The 22935-nt window shown below is 41.3% G+C and overlaps 1 protein-coding gene across 4 annotated transcripts; it reads right to left on the bottom strand.

Annotated features, from left to right (window-relative positions):
• Positions 1 to 163: 163 nt before the first annotated feature.
• On the bottom strand, positions 164 to 22087 carry XPA (XPA, DNA damage recognition and repair factor). 4 transcript variants are annotated; one of them, XR_006533308.2, is made up of 8 exons: positions 21832 to 22077; positions 16962 to 17072; positions 14834 to 14939; positions 11822 to 11987; positions 10694 to 10811; positions 9531 to 9616; positions 7661 to 7902; positions 164 to 1436 (listed from the first exon to the last, which is right to left on the bottom strand). XR_006533308.2 is itself a non-coding variant. In XM_044779168.2 (7 exons), the coding sequence occupies exons 1-6, from the start codon at positions 22004 to 22006 to the stop codon at positions 7687 to 7689; spliced, it is 738 nt and encodes a 245-aa protein (XP_044635103.1). In that variant the 5' UTR covers positions 22007 to 22068; the 3' UTR covers positions 164 to 1436; positions 7661 to 7686. The 4 variants fall into 4 exon arrangements, 2 of the variants coding, with proteins under 2 accessions (XP_044635103.1, XP_014715236.1); XR_001401067.3 differs by lacking the exon at positions 9531 to 9616 and having other exon boundaries at positions 21832 to 22068; XM_044779168.2 differs by lacking the exon at positions 9531 to 9616 and having other exon boundaries at positions 7661 to 7748; positions 21832 to 22068.
• Between the last annotated feature and the right edge of the window lie 848 nt (positions 22088 to 22935).

Raw genomic sequence — 22935 nt, 5'->3', positions numbered from 1 at the left:
CAGTGCAGTAATGCTGTTGTCAGCAGCTGAACCCCTAGTTACTCTGTTATCACCAAGCTGGAAGCTTTTTTTGTCCCAGGAAGGTGTTGCTGCCCATTCCGATCAGTTTTTACTGAGCTGCAGTATTGAGCATAGCACATTAAATAAACCAACACACGATAAATCGATTAAGCATTTCTGTATTGAATACTCCTACAGAGAACAATTAGTAATTATAGTCTCAAGCCTATTTGGGTTTGACTTGTTTTGACGTTCACCTTTCTTCAAGCATAAACTCCAAGAGCTGATCGATCTAGAAAGAAAAATGTGTACACTTCCTCTTTCTTCTATTTGTAGCAGTAGGATAAGTCATGTCAAAGAACAACTTGAAAATATCCACTTTAACTTGAATTTGTTTTTGTCCAAAAAAAATGCATAGACCCTATAATCAAGCTCATGGGATCAAATCCTCTTACTAGCTGTGACTACCTTGTGATCCTTTTGACAAGATGGGGAAAATTTGGCTAGCTCAATTTGATCCAGATGTCTGGATGATGTCAGGTTGTAGGTTCTCACTTCCTTTAGAAGTGCTAAATAAGCACAGAAGCGAGTGGCCCTCCCTCCCAGGATTAAATGAGAATACCTGGAAGGCACTCAGCACAGTGCTCGCCTGGCACAAGGTAAGTGCTCAGGAAACGACAGCAGGTTATGATAAACTTACCGTCAGCACCTTTGATCCACAAACAGTATAGCTGGTTTCCACTTGAATCCGTCTTTGAAGAGAGCTATCTAGACATTAATGTTAGGGTCAGGCTCCCACAGCTCATTGTTTAGTCCTACTGTTGGTCAGGATTTGTCCCAGCAGTAGCTCCCTGACTTGGAGACCTGGCCCAGCCCCTGGGGTGCAGTGGTCTGCCACCATCCCTGTTGGTTCTTGGGGTGAGAATCCAGTTCAGCCAGCTTTTGCCTTGATTACAAGCTCTTCCTCCTGCCTCAGTGTAGGGTTTGCCTTGGTTTCTTAGTTCTCAACTTTGGCTCTGACCTAACACTTTTGAACCCAGTCTACCACTCAGCTCCCATCCCTGTTGTAGAAAAAAAACGATCACAGACCCAGTATTTTATCCACACCTGACCTGCCAGACTTAAACTTGCTCCCAAGCCACCACATAGATATTACTGAAGCATTATTTATACAAGGGTTTCATTCATCTATGGACATGTTACATTTTGGTTAACTTTGAACAGGACCAATCTAAACTTCCCTTATTTAAATACAAAACACTGTAAAACAGATCGCTTAAGTAAAAGTCACATTTTCTCATATGTCAGTTCATGGCCACACACAGTACAAGTCTTCCGATACATGTCATCTTCTATGTTTTCTTCTGGTCCGTACTCATGTTGATGAGCAACTGTTTCCCTTTTCCACACACTGCTTCTGACTGCTCGCCGTAATTCTAAGAAAAAAAATAAAAGCCAGTTTCAGTGGTGCTATTCGGCTGAATCCAAAAATCCATCAGCCTTTCAGCTGTGTGTGTTGTGTGTTTAAACCAAATATGGTTTATACCTTAATTTTATAACAAATCAAAACTGATTTTACATACTTGGCGAGCGTACTTTCTTACCTTACCAGTTTGGCCTGTGACATCATTCATGCCAATTGTTGAAGTCGTGTGAAATGGGGGATTCAGAAATATCGGGTATGTGAGTTAGAGGGACAGCGAAAAGCCAAGTTCAGATGAGTAAAAGAACAGGGTTTGTTCCAGCAGCTGACCATGGAAAACGGGATGCCACAGGAGGAGAGGGGAGTCAGCTGGATGACTGAGGACAAGGAGCATTTTTAAGTTCCAAATAAGTCAGGAAGTACTTCTACAAGAGGCAAGTAAAGCTTTGCTTGCAAGAAAACTAGAAAGCCAAGAACTCTTACTGTACTGATGTTTCATCTTAGAAAAAGTGCTTGTGCAACTGCCCTTAAGTCTATTCCTTATCCTATAAAATGGGAGCACTCTTCTAGGAGAGGGGGTGCTAATGATTATTGCAAGGCACAACCTAAATATAAGACTCACCTACTACTAAGAGCTGGAAAGAACCAGAGTTTTATTTTACTTCCTTTTATTTTGTAGGAAGGGAAACTGAGCAGAAATAGCATGTGAACCCAGGCCATTCATTTCCAATGTTTAGAACTTTTCCCACTACATCATGTTAAAATAGCATCTTACAAAGAAGAGAATTATGTTGGATGCTTTGAAAAGCAACTGAGTAATCACATTTTAAAACTTCACATTGCATATTATCTGAAGAAACCAAATCCTTAGTGTTAATTGGAAATTAACAAGCTAATAACTTCTCAGTTTCTAGTTTGAGTAAAAAGCAACACTAATTATTTACATTTTTCTATTCTGACCAGTGATCCATGGAGCCCAGCACTGTCTTTGACTACCTAAGGGAGAGTATGACAATTACTTCTATAATCTCAACCATAAAAATCAATGTATACCAAGTAATCACACGTTTTCTTTTATCCATTTTAGATCTATGATAAGTAGTACCAAATGCTGCTTGAGTCTTTGTATTTTCAGCCTGTATTACATCAAGAGGATAAACACACACACTAGGGTATGTGTCAGGCACTGTACTAAGCACTTTGTATATAAACACAGTTAATCCTCACAACTCTGAGATAAGTACAGTGACAGGCGAGAAAGCTAAGGCACAGAAGTTACTTAAGTTGTGCCTAAGGTCAAGCAGTTGGTGTCACAGGCACAGTGGAGCTCAGGTCCCTGTTCTTAGTCACTGAGCGTGCTGCCTGTTCATCCCTCCAGTACGAAAAGCACTTTATCTTTTATTTTCATGTGTACACCTCTAGACAGTTTCCAACCTAGGGGGAAAATGACGTTTATCCAAACTCTAGTCTTTATTCCTATAGCCTCTCGTATTCTGAAGAACTCTAATTTTTCTAGACATATCTGGAATGCCTTTTATTGTTTTATTTTACCTTAGGACATGTTCTAAATAAGCCATAAATGATATGCTGACCAGAACTGCACAGATGCCTCATGGTTTCAGATAATGACAGGAAGATGTCTCCTGTTTGAGTTCTAATACCTACTTTTCAATTTTGTTCAGATGTAAGGTATCCTGACCACAACTGCCCCACTGAGAACATCTCTCAAAATCTGACTGCATCTCAGTCACTGCTAAGCTAACCGCTGCCGAATGTGAGCATTATGCAAACTTAGCAAGAGAGAGAAGAAAATTATTTTCTTAACACTAAAAGAATGCTCTAAAAAATCTAGCTCACTAGCCATAGCTGGTCATAAATGAACATAGGTTTTGTACAGACTTTATCTCTTTTTCTTCCCATCCTTCAGTTAGTCAAGAGTAAAGCCAAATCTTTACTATTTTAGACACTCCTGGAAAAACTTGTGCTAGAAAGGAATTATTAAAAACACTGATGTTTGTCATTTTCTTGCCCTTCTTTCCCTTCCTGAACAATCCAGTCCTAAAGCCATAATAAAGCAGGCACCCGTGGTAGGCAGGGGGAGCCCAAGAAGGGTAAAGAGGGTGTCCCTGCAGAGGAGGCAGCGACCTGATGGGAAATCAGTCGCATCCAGGGGCACTCAGCACATAACTACACTAAACATCATGGGAATCAGGTTTCTGTCAGGGAAGAGAGTTACAAATAAGGAAAGGGAGAAAACTAGAAGAAACCCTAAAATTTGGGGTTAGAACTGGGTATATCAGTGTGAACTCAAGGTTTTAATTTACATATATATATATATATATATATATATGAAGACAAAAATATAGACAAACGTGTGTTTGTGCTAGAAAGCAGAAAGGAGTGCTCAATGAATGACATGTCAAAAAGCCGTCAGAGGTAGCTTGAAGAAATTCCTGTTGGCCCAAATATGAGGCAAGTTGAGTGCCAAAATAATTAAGGACAGAAATGAACCAAAAGCCATTGAGAAGAACAGGAATGAATTCATGCACACCAATACTAAACAAATGGGGGAAAAGGATATTGAAGAACGCTGACTTCCCAAAGGTTAAATGCAGAGGGAACACTGAAGTTAGAAAACAAGTTTTGCAACCATCATACTAAAGACTGGTTCAGACAAGAACCACCCACAGATGGAGGCTAAATCTAGGGAGAAGTGTTAACGAGAAGCAAGATATGTGCATGGTCTTACAATTTTTTTTCGCTTATCAAATCAAAAACAATAACATCACCATTGAGGGCAGATGGACATCGTACGCCTCCAGATGTGATGCCCTGAGACACATCAATTATGTACCATCCCCGGCCTGAAATGCATAACCTGAACCCAACCATCAGGAAACATCAGAAAAGCCCCAAATGAAAAAACACTTCTAAAAAGGCAGGGCAGAGGAAGGAAAGAGACTTCTTCAAAAATGTCTACGTCATAAAAGATAACGGCTGTGAAAATATTCCAGAAGAAAGAAATTCAGAAAGACTTGGTACCTAGAGCCAATACCTGATTCTGAACTGGATCCTGTACTAGAATGAAAAACTATACAGGGGATTACTGAATCAACTAACAAAACTAAAATATGGATGACAGATTAGATAAAAAGATGAGTACTCTACTTCGGTTTTGTAAGAGAATATTCCTATTCTTAGGAAATATACACTGTAGTATTTAGGGGCAAAGGTGATGATGTATGCAACCTACTCTTAAACAGTCCAGAAAAAAATGCGTGTGTGCGTATATAGAGAGAAAGAATGCAAACAGCAGAAAGTGTTAAGTAAATCTGAGTAGAGGATATATGAGTGTCCTTTGTACTATTCTCATCCTTGCAATTTTATGTAAATTTGAAATTATTTCCAAATAAAAACTTAAAAAAGACAGGAGCAAGTTTGAAGGGGCTTCAACTGGCCAAATTTGGGACAATTTGAGCATCAAAATGAATAATGACAGGAATGGACTGTAAGTGATTTGTGTAGAAGCCATGAATCCAGATGGTACTAAAAAAGGAACTTCTTTCCAAAAGAAGCCAAATAATTGTAGAAAGAATAACAGAAACAGGAAATCGCCATTTAATCCACCCCAATAAGAAGTGACTCAGGCAAGAATCACCCTGGTGTGCTAAAACCACTGGGTGAAACTTAAGAAATGAGATGTTCACGTTGTGTCCGCGTCGCCCCACAGACATCTTATTACAAAGGGAAGAGGGTTCCTTTACGACGGAGAAATGTGGCGGACACGGCCTTAATGAAGCAGTCAAATGGACTGTCTCTCAGAGGAGAACTGACACCTGTGTCTTCTGACGTGACGCACTCGGACACGCCACCAGCAAGTATTCCTACCACAGATGTCTGACCTGAATCTAATCGTGAGGAAAAAAGCTGCTAATAAATCCAAACGGAAGGATGTCCCGCAAAACAGGTGGCCTGGACTCTTCAAAAATGCCAACATCATGAAAGATAAAAAGGCTAAAGAAAAAGAGACAAGATACGCATCATCCTTGACTGGCCCCTGGATCCAACAACTAATAAAGGACACTGGAACAAGTGGGGAAAGATAAATATAGATTATATACTAGATAACAGCATTACAGGAATGTTAAATTTATCGAGTGTCGTCGTCTTTTAGTTATGTAAAAGAATGCCATTGTTTTTAGGAGAGACCATGAAGTATTGATAAGAATCACAATGTTTGCAATGTTAACTTTAAATGCTTCAGCAAAACGTGTGTATGAATGAGAGAAAAGCAAACTGGCAAAATGTCAACATCTGGTGAAATCACAAATTTGTTTAAATAAAGATTAAAAAGTTTTTCACATTACTTCATTTAAGCACTTAAAACTCTGTAAAGTAGAGGTCAACTACCTACTGCTAAGAATGAGAAGAGGAAGGCAGAAAGGTCAGAGACTTCAGAGGAGTGGAAGAAAGGGTGACAGGCCCTGGAGAGCTGAGGAAGCCCTGGGCTGGGAGGGTGGAGCCAAGCGGCCCTGAAAGCCTGACTGAAGCCAGAGAGCCAAAGAGTTGGCCACCGTGTTACATCCTCCGAGCCCCACTGGCCGAGAATTTCACAACCCGGAAAGCTGGGGACTGCCTCTCCTGGAAATTTGTAACAATGTTCATGGCAACCAGTCTTGCTAACGATATCTTTAGAGACTGCTTATACCTTTTACCCAAAGAAGTTAAGAATTAAAAAAAAAAATTTCCCGTAAATCCTTGTGTTTCAGTGAAAAATTTATTTTATACCCTCTAAAACTTGCACTTTATTTGGCTTAATATCTTCATTTTGCAAAAGAGGCAGCCTATATTCACAGAAGCCCAATGCTGCTCATGAGGTAAACTTATCAGAGAACTAGCTGAGGGAGACCAGATGCCCCTAAATACCTGATGGGAGGGCGGGCAGTGTGACACAGGAAAAGTCACAAGGAAATGACAAAGGAACACGTGATGCTTTGCTCTGACTTTGTCCTCCATAAACTGAAGCAGAGCAACAGGAAGCTGTCCTTCACACTCTCCGAGAGAAGCCTGAAAACAGTCATAAATACAACCACAGGCCCAGGACGTGAAATGTCCACAAACTCAGAAGGGCCCCCAAAATAGGATTTTCTTACCCACTTCTTTTGGTGGGAAAAGTGCAGAGTAACAAACAATGAAGATTAATTTTCCGTTTTTTTAGAAGGCTAAACCTCTACCAGTACTAAGAGAAAGCTGAGTACGGTAGTTCCCCCTTATCTGGGTTTTAATTTCTGCAGTTTCAGTTACCAGTGGTCAAGTGCAGTCCAAAAATATTAAATGGAAAATTCCAGAAATAAACTCTAAGTTTTAAATTGTGTGCTGCTGAGTAGCAGGATGCAATCTCATGCACCGTGGCCCTCCATCCCTCCCAGGACGTGAATCACCCTTTGTTGGATCCCCAACCATCAACAGTGTCTGCTCTTGACATTCAACCACCGACATCATCATAGCTGGATCATCCTCCTTGACATCTCCTCAGAAGGTCAAGAGTAGCCTAAAGCTACGTCACGATGCCTACATCATTCCGCCCACTTCATCTCATCACCTAGGCACTGTATCATCTCACATCATCACAAGAAGGGTGAGTACAATGCAGTAAGATACTTTGAGAGAGAGACCACATTCATGTAAATTTTATTACAGAATACTGTTATAATTGTTCTATTGTATTATCAGTTATTGTTACTTTCTTACCGTGCCTAATTTATAAATTAAACTTTATCATGGTATATATGTGTAGGAAGAAAACGTCGTATAGATAGGGTTCAGTACTATCCTTGGTTTCAGACTTCCACTGGATATGGGGGACTACCCTATAACTTTTAAAGAAAAACCCTATCTCCACCTTATTTGTGGAAAGGAGGCATGCAAACCCAAGACGTTCTGTGTATTTGCACTATGGAAAGTTCCCATCCAATATCAAAGCCAACACATAGTGCATTTTTTGAACTCCAGGTAAACCGGGCAGCAGCGATGCCGTCATCTCTACTTCTGCCTTCTGGGATCTAAGAGCTCTAGAACAATTTGAATTTGCTGACAAGAAAGTTCTTTCTTGTCTTTCACCTTGTCTATATTTTTATATCTTACACTATTGATAATTTTCTTCTATAGTAAGATCAATTCTTTCTCAAATTGCTAAAGTAGATCATATTCTAAAAGCAGGTAAATGTAATCTCTTACCTTTCCATAAAGAAGTAAACTTTGTGTCAGCTTCTTTGTGGATCAAAATCAGAAGACCAAGAGGAACCAGGTTCCAATTTCTTTTCAACTAAAAAACGTTTAGACTTGCTTTTACTGCCCTCTGTCCTGAGCCTTCTGGGCAAACTGCATAGTAAGCTCCTTGTTTCTACTCTCTACAGTGTCTCCTCCACTCTCAGCCCTTTGTGGCCTATTCAGGAGGACAGGAGCATATCCACCAACCTCTAAAGTAAATCAACGAGAAGAAGCCATAATTAAAGAAGGCATCGCTTTGACCTCGCACATTACACACCAGAAGACAATGGAGTAATGTCTATACAACTGAGAGAGAACTCAGGTTTTCACATGCAGAAGAAACAGAAAAACATTCTTAAATTTGTAGGGACTTAGAAAATATACCACTCATGTAACCACCGGGAAAAATTTCCTCAAAAGACATGCTTCATCCCAACAAGAAATGAACTTAAAGAAACCAGTCTTGTGGAAAAAATTCCAAAAAAAGTTCTGAGAAAAAAATTCAGAGTAAATTTGAATTCCTCAAGGATGAGGAAAATCTATAGTAGCTTAACTCGTGATTAATAGCAGCAATTTAATGCAGTCACGTGCCGCATAACGACATTTTGGTCAACAACCAAGCGCATGTACACTGGTGGTCCCGTAAGATCAGTAGCACAGAGCTGAGGTGTGCAGTAGGCCATAGCATCTAGGTTTGTGTAAGTGCAGGCTTTGAGGTTCACGCAACAATGAAATTGCCTAACGACACATTTCTCAGAACGTATCCCTGTCGTTAAGTGATGCATGACAGTAGAGTGAGAACAGCCAATTATATCTGAGTTTATATTTCTTTTAAAATACCTATAAAAATTGTGTAAATCTTAAAAGAAACATTTTACTCATACTAACATTTCATCTATATTCCCTTAATAGAATTTTTAAAGAAAAAAGCATAAAACAGATGCCATAATCTTTTATGGTTAGTCAAGTCATAGGAATTTAGTCACCTTCAGATGACGTCTTGACCAAACTACAGAAATACTATCTAATAAAAAATTACAGATAGCCTTCCTTCTTGAAATGTTTCCTCACTTTGCAGGTACAAGTTTCTAGTTCTTTTATCCATGTATTTGTGTGTGTATCACACCACCACCAGGAAAGTGGTTTACGGCGGCAGAGAGGGGAAGTACTGAGGTGGGGCAGGCCAGCTGAGGCTAATGAAACCCTAGGCTCATAGGGAATGACCCTCTAAATATGCCCTCTTCTCTCACACCCTTAAGATGCTTTTTGTTACTTTATCCTTCAAGGCTCTCCTTGATGTTGGAAGAGCGGAAGGGCTGGGGTAGAACAACAAAAAGAGGAAAGAAAAGGACCAAATTCCAATGAAGTCTTTCCAAATCCTCTCAGGTGGTTCTTGCAAGAATTTTTGAAGGCAGCAGTGCAGCAGTGGCTCACTTTGGAAAGACTCTTCAATGAAACGCTCTTCTATGGCATAGTTTGCTATAGGAAACCTCTCCACATAAAGTGTGCCTACCCTCTGAGTTAGGCATTGATATCTTAAGTAACTCTAACTTATATAAGGATGCCTATAAAGATGTTTATCACAGGCTTGTCTTGATAACCTTCAAAAATGTCCAACAGTACTTCCATTTTTATAAAAAATATTTCTAAAGGGTCTGTCCATAGAAAAGAACTGAAAAACCAGACATTAAAATGTTACTATCGATTGTCTCTACAGTAGAATCATAGAGTAGAAGTTCTTTGTAGTTTTCTAACTTTTCTTCACTGCACCTGAATTACTCTTAGTAATGAAAAGAGGGGGAAATCCCCTCACAAAGAAGAAACAAGGCAGGCTTACACTCAATTTTCCTTTTTTTTTTTGGTTTTTCATTCGTTAAGACATCTGAGCTATCTTCTTTCACCCTCCAAAACCTCTTCTAAATCCTAAAAACATAAGTGAAAGTATTTATTATGGTTAAGACACTCTTTTTAAATGGATCCATTTAGTATATGTAGAACCCTGTATATGCATAAAATAGGTGCTACCTACATAGACTTTACACCACACTGGCACTCTACAGTTACTTTATGAAAAACACCCATGCCTACTTTTTAAGACTCTTTTTAGGGATTCTGTGATATAGGAAAAAGTGCTCTTTGTGCTCCTGCAGCGCCCTGTGTCCATCACTATCACAATACTTACTACACGCTATTATGACTTTAAGTGTACCAGTCCTTCTCTTCTGACAAGCTACGACTCCAGCACTGATGTTCGCACAGTGCCTGGAACATAGCTGACACTCAGGAATTAGTGGATGTGTTGATGGATGGGTGGATGAATGGACAGACTTACGCACATAGGCGCACGTGGATGGATGCACAGACGAATAAATACAGAGACACATGGACAAAGGAATGATAGTCACGTGGATAGACAGAGGTATGGACAGAAGGAGGAATGTACCTTGCAGACTTTCAGACACGAAAGGCTGGTTCCAGTGCCAACTCTCTCATAACTATCTATGTAACGAGTCACTCTACCTTTCTTTGTCTTTTATTCATATATAAAATAAAAGTGATTAGACTAGCTGACACTAGAAGGTTTCTTCTAACTGCTAAATTAGATGACTAAGACTTAGGCATGATTTTTTCATTTTAAGCAATTGGAGAGGTTTGCTGGTGGATATCTTTGCTTTTTATAACATTATTGGTCCTATTTAAGATTGAACTGATGCCAAATCCTTGACCAGGGATCCATCCCTGATCCTACCATTGTTCCTATATAAAACTATGATGCACTTTAGGATGAGCGCTTACATGCCTCTTAGAATTGCAGTACCGTGAGGTTTGCACTGACAGCTCAAACACCAACCTACTGAGAGCAAACCTAAGTCTTTTTTTCCTCAATCTATGAAAAAAAAATTCCAATCTATTGATGACATCCTATCTTTAAACAGGAAGAACTTAGCTAAAGGCTTTCAGCAGTAAAACACAGTCCATCACATTAATGTAGCCTCTTACCTTTTACTTTTTTGTCAAACTTCTTCTGTTTCATTTTTTCTCGGTTTTCCTGTCGAACTTCCTTTGCTTCTTCTAATGCTTCCTGACTACCCCAAACTTCAAGAGACCTTTTCACAATCTACAACACAGAATCCATGTTTAAATTAGTTGTGATTCAGAGTTGTAAAATATTATAAAGTTATAATTATTAATTCCACAGGCACCAAAGAATGATCTAATTCAAGTGCAATTTTATAAATATTTGAAATTTAAAAGATTTTAAATATTGATAAGAACCAACTCTAATAATCCCTCTATGCAAACCTATGAAACCATCAGGAAATGTATGCTGAATTTGATTGTAAAGAGGAAAGCTGTCCTCTGACTGTAACTGTTTCTCTGATTCATTGTTTTCACATGAATCTTCTAATTGATAGCATCTTATATTTAATGAAATTCAGTATGTGTTTGATTTTACAATGTGGCTTCTTAATTTTATCTGAAGATACTAGTACTTTCTCATATATTCTAATTCAAACTGTGCTCTAAAGCAATGCCTCCCAATATTTTTTATGTAATGGCGCAAAAAGAATATTATGTGTACCATTCTGGGCTAGACACAGGAGGCTGCTTGTGACTCAGCAGCATCCTGAGCACTCCGGCCGCCCGAGGCGCTCAGGGGGTAACACTCAGCACACCTATAACACAACTGCAGCAAGAGGGGTTGAGATCTGCTCAGAGACACACTAGAGTTACACGGGCACTCGACAGGGTTCCAGATGAGTATTTCCCAGGTGGAGTGAGATTTTAGGCATTTGTGAAATTCTTCAACTTGTTTTTTAGATTTTCTTTGGAGAGTGGATGGATGTGCAGGGAAACGAGGACCGACTCTTACTCCAAGCTCTCTTAGTTTCTGAACTGTACTAACATCACCCAATGGTGCCATATTTGCTCCAAAGTGCCACACCAAAAAGCAAAATAAGAAAACATATTACTAAATGTCATTATGTGTGACTATGACTCATGTAAAACAACAAAATGAAAGGGAGCTTTTTACTCTCTGTAAGCGAAAACTAATTATAATGAGTTCATTTTTAAAACTTCACCTGACCCAGAGTTTAAAATGACTGAATATAACTTGTTAGAGACCTGTAATTTTAAGTAGAGTTTCATATCACCCCACTGTGAATGATGAGGATTCTTCTTCACAATAAATTTAAGAGCTGGTTCTCTTTTTTCTAAATCACAGTCTTTCAGAAGGTATTCTTGTTTTGCTTCTGTTTTAGTTATAAGCTTATGTTTATCATCAGCATCTCTGAAAACAAATTAAGCCCATTATATAAGTTAGTTATTTCAAATAAACTAAGTTTTCAAATAGCCCAACAACCTAGGGGCATGCATGCCAAAAGGAACATATAAAATACTTTTCTGACAACTCTTCCTGCCTATTCTAGTCAAATTTGCAGCACAAAAATTCTAACAAAAAATACTTTCTCTTTTACTTATTCTGAGAAGTTATATCAGCAGAAGATCCACGTCATTTCACATTTGAAGAATTTCTTCTCTACTTATTTAAAGTCCCTCTTTTCATAAAGGATTTGAAAGGACTTATAAGAGTACAGCAAATATAAATGAGAACTAAGACTCAGTGAGTAAGAAAATATAAATTAAAGCAGAAAATCAGGATGGGCAGGATATAAGGAATATAAATACGCAAGGTCCAACTGCCCCAACACAGCAAATTTCCAGGTGGCTCTAAGCTTTTTCGAACCCAAGGCAAAAATGGAGACACAGTAAATTACATAGTTCTCCTCATTCATTTGTTTTCCATCTACATGCCAGCTACTGTTCAAGGCACTAGGAATACAACAAAGAATAAAACAAAGCCTGTTTTCATGAAGCTTACATTCTAGTTAGAAGACAGCCAATAAGTAAACATAATGACAGATAAAAGTGCTATAAAGGAATAAAAGCATGGTAAAGGAATAGAAATTCTCAGATAGGGGCCGGCCCCGTGGCCGAGTGGTTAAGTTTGCACGCTCCGCTGCGGCGGCCCAGGGTTCGGATCCTGGGCACGGACATGGCACTGCTCGTCAGGTCACGCTGAGGCGGCGTCCCACATGCCACAACTGGAAGGACCCACAACTAAGATATACAACTATGTACGGGGGGGTTTGGGGAGATAAAGCAGGAAAAAAAAAAAAAAAGATTGGCAACGGTTGTTAGCTCAGGTGCCAGTCTTTAAAAGAAAAAAAGAAAAAAAGCTTTAAAAAAAAAAATTTCTCAGATAGACTGGGTAATCAGAGACGGCCACTGATGAGGGGACATTTGTGTGGGGCCCTTAAGAAGCCAGAGCACATTCTGAATAGCTGAGAAAGAACATTCCTAGCAGAGAGAACAGCAAGTGCCAAGACTTGAGGGCAGGAGTGTGCTTTGGAACTGGAGCTCACAGCTAGAGGGCCAGTGTGACTAGAACGCTTTAAGGGATGGTGAGGAGTGATGGGAAGTAAAGTCAGAGACAAGCAGAGGCCTTGTAAGCAATGATGAAGACAACTTTATTCTAAATGGATTAGAAACCATTATTAGAGAGTTTTGAGTAAAATGCTATATGCAGGAGAGACTAACGGTGCAAAAGTAGGGGGAGGAGACCAGTTAGAAGACTACTACTCTGGTGGTCCAGGCAGGAGCTGATGGTGGGCTAGTGTGAGGTGGTAAGCAGCGGGACACAGCGTGAAAAGTGGATGGGTTTAGGATATGATTTGAACAGACAAACGGACCTGGAATTAAACATGGGATAGAAGAGAAACAGCCAATGAATGAACTTGGCCTTTACTGAAATGGTGAATACTGAAGAGGAGGTATAGTGCAGGGAGAAGAGACTTAAAATTGGGAATAACTTTAAGAAAGCTAAATAATTTGGAAGTATAAACTAAAAGAGGGGACAGGTAAACTACACTGTACCTAAATTATAATCTTTGAAGATGTCAAAAGGAAACAGAATGGAGGGCTGTGTTCCTAATTATGTTTAAATTTAAGAAGTATATTTTTTCCAGACCACTACACAACTTTCTTTAAATTGATACATCAGTTGCTTCCATTTTCTCATGGAAAAAAGATTATATGTGGAAATTCAGTTCCCAAAAGCTATCTGTACTTTAAGGAGAACAAGAATACTGTGGACCTCAACTACTGTGTACATCAATGACATTGTGTGTTGATGGGAATAGAGTTGATGATTTATAATTCCAATGGGTGCCAGAGCATTTCCAGTTACAGATCTGATCAGGAGACCAGAGACATCTCCCATTCTATCTTCTAAAGATCCTACTCAGCAACAAGTCGATGGTGATGCCCCCAATGTCTGCAGCAGGAACTCTGAAATGGCAGGTCCTCCAGGCAGGTGAGGAGTTGATCTAGGCCTCGAGGTACAAGAAGTGGAAACAGGGAACAGATAAGAGGGCTAGGTAAGAATCCAAGAGAGGATCTGAGGTGTGAAAGACCCCAACACAGGACTTGGCTGAGGTAAACAGTAGGGACAGGAGAACCACGTGGAGTGAGAAGGATTATTCTGGGGTGATATAAAAAGAAGATAAAGTCTAGGTGAAGAAGAAAAAGAATGACAGAAGAATGTGATTTTTCCCTCATTTATTCTCTTCCCTGCCTGTTCAGGAGAGTGAAAAATGAAGGGAAAGAAGCGTTTGGGGAATCCCAGAGGAGTAGCTGGACAGCTTTCACCCCCTCCTCTCACTGAAGGCCCCAGTCCTCTGACCAAGGTGTCAACACACACAGGAGTAAGTCAGAAACAGGGAGATCCTCAGGGGCTGGAGGAAGGGCAGGGTTAGGAACCTGCTACTGAGAGGTGGTAAAAACAAACCAACCAACCAACCAACCAACCCAGGCCAGCAGAAAGGAAAGGACTATGGCAGAGGCAGGGGCATCCTTCCTATTAATGTGGCCTATCATAACTTTGATATGCACAGGCTTCCTGTTATTTCTTTCGCAAATAAAAACCACAGAAATTTTAGGAAACTCCCAAGACAAAAATCATAATTACTAAGAAAATGTTAAACCCAAATGCATCGAATTATTGTTTTGCCCTAAACCTATATGCAAACATTAAACTTGAGCAATTGAGAACATTGTCTGAAATAAAAGAAGTACCTGCAGTTGTCACAAGTTGCCAAATCAAAGTGGTTCATCAGGTAAGAATCCATAAACTCTTTACCACATTCTTCACATATCGTATAATCAAACTCCATAACGGGTCCTGAAGGAAGGAAGAGCAAGTCTTTACGTTTCCTTTTCGGCACCAGAACAATACAGTTTTCTCTATTTTATTAGCTTACTGGCAGGTATTTTATGCCTGACACAAATACACTTACATAAAAGACAAAACTGTGATTAACTAATCTTATATTTATCTAAAAACATTTTTTAAGAGGAAAAAAGAAAAAGGAAGTAATATAAAGGAAAAAAACTACCAACTCATCAAGTACTTGAACACAAACCACATTAAGGTGCTTGTGTTAGACTTGTTTTGCTGCCGTAACAAATTGCCACCAGTTTAGTGGCTAGAATAACACAAGTTTATTATCTTACAGGTCCCACTTTGTAAGTGTGACACAGGTCTCAGGGGGCTAAAGTCAAGTGTCGGCAGGGCCGCCTCCCTTCTGGAGGTTCTAGGGGAAAATCTATGACCTTGCCATTTCCAGCTTCTGGGGGCTGCCTGCAACCCCTGACTCATGACTTCCTTTCTCCAGCTTCAAAGCCAGCAACAGCAGCTTCTCACATCACTCTGGCTTCTTCCATAATACATCCCCCCCACCTTCTGCCTCTCTCTTCTACTTTTAAGGATCCTTGTGATTACACTGGGCCCGCCTAGATAATCCAGAGTATCTCCCCATCTCTACGTCTTTAAGCTTAATCATATCTGCAAAGTCCCTTTGACTATGTAAGGTAAGATATTCACGGGTTCCAGGCTGATTAGGATGTGGACATGTTTGGGGGCCGTTATTCGGCCTACCACAGCACTGCTGAGAGTATGAGGGAGATTAGTCCCAGGTGTTCACAGACAGGGGAGACAGGCACTAACACATAACACAGAAAAAAGCAGTAAAGAACAAGGCAACAGTAGAGGAGAGAAAAGACAGAATGCACTTTCAAATGGGAAACTTTTTCTCTCCCTCTGTCCCATCGACTACCAACAGAGCCAATAGCTTCCTCCTCTTCATCTGTCTCAGCCACTGGGTTGTAAACTTCTGGAGAGGAGAGACTGTCCTTAGCTACACATCCTCAACACCAGCAAAGAAACTACTCCAGGTAGGGCAAAGCTAGATTTTTTTTAAGGACTTCAAATACCTCGCTAAAGATCTTGATCCTACACAACTGGCTCTCTCAGTAAGTCTGAAGTTCTCCTAGCCAGTGTTTAGGTCGATGACTCTTGCATTAGCAGGCAGCTGGAAGTGTTCTCAAGTTAAATCTGACCGGCTTTGACAACTGTTCCTCACATGTCAATTTCAAGATGTCCATTTTGACAACCTTGTTTTGGGCCTGTACACTTGTCCATGTCCATATTCCTCTTAAAATATGGCACCCAAACTGAAAAATATTTTAGTCCTTCAAGTGTCAGCTTCTGAAAACAACAGTTTAGACACACACAGAATAGAACAGGACTATTGCCAACCTTGATGAATACACAACACTTCCGGTGCTGCGGCTGAAACTGGAGTGGGTTTTTTAAGCTGTTATATTACACTATTGGCTATAAAACTTACAATCAAATAAAACCATCTTTTTCAAAGAGTGTGAAAGTATCCTCACCCAGAGAATATATATGTCTAAGTGATTTACCAAAACTTTAACCTTAAATAATATTATATTCTTTTTATGCCAGGTCTCCCTATCTTATACTTTGTAAACCACTTTTTCCTCCAAATGTAAATAAAAGAATGTTCTAAATTTTATCTCTTGGGTTCTAGCCCCTCATTTCAACCTATCAAAATGATTTTGAGTGTTTATTCTATCAGTCAATATATTGGCTGTCCCTGGCCATTATAAAACAACAGAGAGCGTCAACCTAAGTACACAAACCACAAGTTAAATTAATCATTGCCTAATCTGTTTAATTTTTAATCTGCTAGCAAAGCTGCCAAACTTTATCACTCTTATAAAACTAATCTGCTCACTGACTAAAATAAGTGTGGCATTATTTAACATCACCTTGCAAAGAATTATGCGTGTCACTCAAAATGATCAATCTAGATACTAATTTTCCGAAAACACACTTTACCTGGTTGATGAACGACTTTTTCAATTGTATGTTCTTCTTCTTCTTCCTCTTCCAGAATGAAGCCTCCTCCTGTGTCAATTATCTTTGGAGCTGCTTTTACATTAGCCACACCTACAAAAAGTAAGTAAAAGTGGTCAACAACTGGGGCTGGCCCCATGGCCCAGTGGTTAAGTTCTCGCGCTCCGCTTCAGCAGCCTGGGGTTTTGCCAGTTCAGATCCGGGCACGGACATGGCACCACTCATCAGGCCATGATGAAGCGGCATCCCACATACCACAACCAGAAGCACTCACAACTAAAATATACAACTATGTACCGGGGGGCTTAGGAGAGAAGAAGAAGGAAAAAGCAAACAAACAAAAACGAATGGGTGAAATAAAGCATCATTAACAAAAAAAAGTGGTCAACAATTGAACTAGGTGAGCCCATATGTTCCCTTGTGCATAAACAGGAACTCTGTTCAAATTTCATATATATCAAACAAGACAAGGATGTGCACTATTACCATTTCTATCCAACGTTACACTGAAGGTCCCAGCTAGTGTAACATGGCAAGAAAACAACAGGCATAAATGCGGGGAAGAAGTAAAAGGGTCTTTAGCCACAGATCATGTGATTACGTATGTAGGATGGCCACAAGAAGCTACAATTAAAATTAAGAAATAACACCTAGGAAGAGAGGTGTAAAACCTCCACACTGAAAACACCACTAAGAGAAATCAAAGACTTAAATAAATGGAGAAGTACACCAGGTACAGACTGGAAGCCTCGATATTGTAAAGATGTCAATTCTCCCAAATTTATCTAAAGATTCAATGTGATCCCAGTCAAAACCCCAACAGTTGTGGGGGTCGGTAGGGAGGGGGGTGAGGTAGGAGCAGAAAAGCTGATTCTAACATGTATATGTAAATACAAAGAATGTAGAACAGCCAAGATAACCTTGAAGAACAAAATTGGAGGATTTACACTGCCAGATTTAAAGATTTACTGTAAAGCTTCAGCAATTAAAGACACTGTGGAACTGACACAAAGAGACCAATGGAATAGAAGAAAGAGTCCTGAAATAGACCTACACATATTTGGTCATTTAATTTATAGCAAAGGCTCCAAGGCAATTCAATGGGAAAAAGATAATCTTTTCAATAAATAGTGCTGGGATTTATGACAAAGGTGCCACTACAAAACAGTGAGAAAAAGACGGTCTTTTCAATAAATGAACTTTGACCTTACTTCATATAATATAGACAAAAAAATTTTAAATGGATCATAGTCTTGAATGTGAAAGTTAAAACAATATAGCTTCTAGAAGAAAACATAGGAGAATAAGTTCAAGAACTTCAGGTAGCCAAAAATTTCTTAAACAGGACACAAAAAGTACTAACCATAAGAGAAAAAATTGCTAAACTGTCCTTGATTAAATAAGAACTTCTGTTCATCACAAGACACCATTATGAAAGTGAAAAGACAGGATGCAAACTGGGAGAAGCTATTTGCAACATGTCTATCTGACAAAGGACTATACCCAGAATATGTAATGAAATCCTATATATCAGTGAAAGACAACCCAACATTAAAAAAAAAAAAAAACAGGCAAAAGATCTGAATAGGGATTTCACAAATGAGGATATCCAAATAGCCAGTAAGGGCATGAAAAAGTTCTCACCATCATTAGTCATTGGGAAAATACAACTTACAACCATAATGAAGTATCACTACACTCCTACCAGAATACCCAAAATAAAAAAGACTGACAATTTCAAATGGTGAGGGTGTGGAGTACCGGAACTCTCATACGTTGCTGGTGAGATTTTAAACTGCTACAATCACTGTGTGGCAATATCTACTAAAGCTAAACACACACCTCCCCTACGACCCAGCGACTCCATCTCTAGGCATATACACAATAGAGATGAGTGCACATGTCCACCAAAAGACATACACAAGAATGCTCGCAAAGGTCTTCTTCATAATGGCCCCAAACTGCAAACTCAAATAGCCATCAAAGAGAAAATGGAAAAACTGTGGTCTAACAATATGAAAGAATATTACAGATAAACAAACTACCACCACGTGCAACAACGTGGATGAATCTCTTATATATCACGTCGAGCAGAAGCAGCCAGACATTGCACGATTCCATTGACAGGAAGTTCAAAGGAGATAATCTTAACCAAACGGTCAGAACGGTAGGAACTTCTGAGTGTGGGAAGCTGACTAGGAAGTGCCATTATGGAACCTTCTAACGTTCTGAAAATGTGTCTATGTTGATCGCAGTGGTGTTCACATGAGCATTTACAGAGGTAAAATTCAGACGAGTGCATTTTACATGTTAATGCATGTTATAAGTCATTTTATAATTTATAAGAAATTTAATATGTATCATCTTGCTTAAGTTACTCCCATTCTCTGGCCTCAATTTCTTCCTCTGTTAAATAAAGGGATTAGATAAGATGCCTGTTTCTACTGTCAACAGCAGTTCTCATACTCTATCCTCTATTGCCTGCTCATCTCTCTCTATCCCGCCAATAGACAGTGATTTTATCTCTAGTTCTAAGAAACAGTTAGGCATTCCATGAATAGCCACTGGATGGATAGAAAGAGACGAATCTACCAGAATATTGACTTCACGAATAGTGTAGCAGATGACCGGAATGACTGTGAGGGCAATGAGAATTAAGAGGGAAGCTGGAGGGGCTGGCCCTGTGGCCTAGTGGTTAAGTTTGGCGTGCTACACTTTGGCAGCCTAAGTTCACAGGTTTGGTTCCCAGGTGTGGTTCCCAGGTGTGGACCTACACCACTCGTCAGCTGCCTTGTGGCAGTGACCCACATATAAAGTAGAGGAAGGTTGGCACAGATGTTAGCTCAGGGCTAATCCTCCTCAGCAAGAAAAAAAGAGAAGCTGGTGCAGTCAAGGCTATAACTTGAGCAGGATCCTGAACAATGCTAAATCATGCCAAAAACAAAGCCCAATTTCTGTCTGCTGCTATGTTTCCCCAGGCCCTTAGCACCACATTCTAAGCAGGTTCTTCTCAGTCTTTTGCACGGCAAATGTCACAGCACACACAGAACATGAAAATTATACAGTACATTGAAATAAAAGTACTGCAAAGATAAAAATCTCAGCACCCACCTAACTCTCAAAGACAGCAGGCATATGCAATGCTACAACACGGTTCAGTTCTTGGGTAACTGCCTAAGAAATCTTACAGAACATTCAATCTACCTTGCTTTCCATGATCAGAAGTTTAATACCAGTTTATGCTCTACTTTGCACCCCTGTTCCACAGCCATTTAGTACAGATCTAGAAACCATTATGGAAGCATGAATATGAATTAATCAATGCAAACAAACAATTTTCAGTCCTGACTCCAGAATGCCTCAAATTGAGACAGGAACAAAAAGAAAACCACTAGAAAGCAGAAAAGATGAGAACCAGTAAAAGTGGCTGGAGGGGCTGCCCCGTGGCCGCATAGTTAAGTTTGCATGTTCCACTTCCGCAGTCCAGGGTTTCATCGGTTCGGATCCCGGGCGCAGACGTGGCACCGCTCATCAGGCCATGCTGAGGTGGCGTCCCAAATGGCACAACCAGAGGCACTCAGAACTAGAATATAAAACTATGTACTGGGGGGCTTTGGGAGAAGAAAATAAAAAGATTGGAAACAGATGTTAGCTCAGGGCCAATCTTTAAAAAAAAAAAGGTGGCTGGAACTTGCAGAATCAGTGTCAGTATGAGTATAAAGACATGCAGCCAGCCTCAGACTCTTCTCACGCTGCCCTACTTCTGGCTGACGAAAAGGGGTAGCGCATGCACAGCTCTGAACCGTGCTCAACTATTCACACAGTATAAGATACAGCTTTAGGAACACATGTGCTTCAAGTCGTAGAGGCAATCCTGAAGAACTGCGTGTCAACCTAACGATATTTTAGGTACTCCAGGGAGATTACTGCTTGACCCCAGCGGAGAATTTCATGATAGGTAGATACATATACGCATACGTACGTACACAAATACATGACAGACAGGCAGCTAAGAGCTGCCCTGAGAGAAGGGAAAGATGAAATTCAGACAAGAGGATCCAGACACAAGAATAAAAGCCTTTCTTCCCAAGGGTGAGAGATGCCAGTACAGCAGAGGTAGCCGGGGGCAAGGAAAGGCCGTGAACCCAATGTCAATGACCTGAGTTCTGGCCACGATGAGCCTGTGCACTTGCTGGGATGAACCTGAGCAAACCCCCTTCCTTTTCCGGTCCTCAATTACCACCGCAGTGACACACGGATATGCAACTCTGCCCTAATTATTTTCCACGTTAGCTCTGAGAATCAAACTAGCTAATCTGAAAAATGTGAAGCACACCAGGTGCTACTGTCAGCCCACGAAGGCCGTAGCTAACGTCCGGCTGCTCCTCGGGACGCCCAGCACGAGCAAGCACTGTGCCAGCACGGAATATGCACTCAATCGCCGCCTGCTGAATGCACGGCGAGGGAGCAGAGGCAGGATTACTACTGAACGAGTCACAAGTCCACGAGCTGTGTACAAGGGCCACCCTGGGGCTGGTGGGGCGCTGCGGGAAAAGAACCGGAAGGCAGGCTGAGGCGCCGGCCGGCACTGCCCAGCACCTCCCGGCGGCGAGGGCGCTGCATCCCCACGCAGGGGACCACAGGGACCGCCCGGGGGAGGGAGGCCGGCCCGGGGCCGGGAGGCCTGGGTCTACGCGGAATCGCCCGGGCTCTTGGACAGCCCGCTTCCACAAGGCCCGCGGAGCACATTCCCCCCTGGGACGACGAGAAGGTCCGCGCGCAGATGCCACAGCCGCGACGCGGCACGGGCCCGCAGGAGAGGGAAGCGGCAGGCGCCGCCCAGGGCCCAAACCTCCGGTAGCCGCAGCCGCCGCCGCCCCCGGGTAGGGCCGGGCCGCCAGCCGGGCCTGGCGCAGCATCAGCGCCCGCTGCCGCTTCCGCTCGATGCTCGCCCGCACCGAGGCAGGCAGCTCCGCCGGCTGCTCCGCAGCCGCTGGCTCCGGCGAAGCACCCCCGGCCGCCGCCATCGCCGGCCTCCTCTGAGGACCAGGGCTCCGGCCCCGCGCACGCGCAGTGGCGCACTGACGCGATTCCCCACGGCCCCGCCCGACGCCGGCCCCGCCTCCGCGCCGGCTCCACCCAGCAGCCTCGGAGGGGGAGCGCGCCTGCGCAATTTGAGGAGGACAGGAGGAAGGGAGGGGCGGTAGGTGGAGTCTGCGCACGCGTCAGGGCCGGGAATACCTGCCTGCTTGACACTTGGGACGAGGGTCGGTGCAGAGATAGTTTTTCAGGACTTGGTCATCTTTAAAATAATAGTTTCGCTTGGTGGTTCAGAATATGAGCTTTGGAGTCAACCTGGGTTAAGTCCTAGTCTGACACTTAGCATCTGCGTGACCTTGAACAAGTTATTTAACCTGAGTTCAGTGTGTTCAGTAGTAAAATGAAGATAATTACGGAATCACTTCCAGGGTCGTTGGGAAAGTTAGATGTAAAGACTTTCAGCACAATGCCTGGCACATAGAAAACTTCCGAAAATGATGCCAGCTAGTAGTAATAGTAGTTCCAATCAAGAGAGACCACTAGATGATGATCCAACTTGACTTTAGACGCATGGCCTGGGGGACAGAGACTTAGATTTGAAATGAGAACATCTGGGTTCAAGTCTTGCTGTGTGGCCTCAGGCAAATACAGCACCTGGTACCAAGGCTGGTATGAGTGAGCTTGGCTATCTTGTCCATGGAATATTCTTTCAGTGTGGATGACCTGCCACCCAATAGACAATGGATTTGGATTTGGTCCAATTCTGACTTCCCAAAAGAGTGGCAAATGGAGGAAAAGAAACATTGCATGCTTTTCCAAAAATGTATGTTTTTTTCTTTATTGCAAATAAAATTTAATTGAAACCAGAAAACGTTAAGTTCTAATTACTACATATACCATTTAGGACTAGTTTTTA

Source organism: Equus asinus, chromosome 10, assembly GCF_041296235.1.
Source record: "Equus asinus isolate D_3611 breed Donkey chromosome 10, EquAss-T2T_v2, whole genome shotgun sequence".
NCBI classification, from domain to species: Eukaryota; Metazoa; Chordata; class Mammalia; order Perissodactyla; family Equidae; genus Equus; species Equus asinus.
The sequence above is the reverse complement of the archived record's forward strand: the minus strand, read 5'-3'. Positions and strand labels throughout refer to the sequence as shown.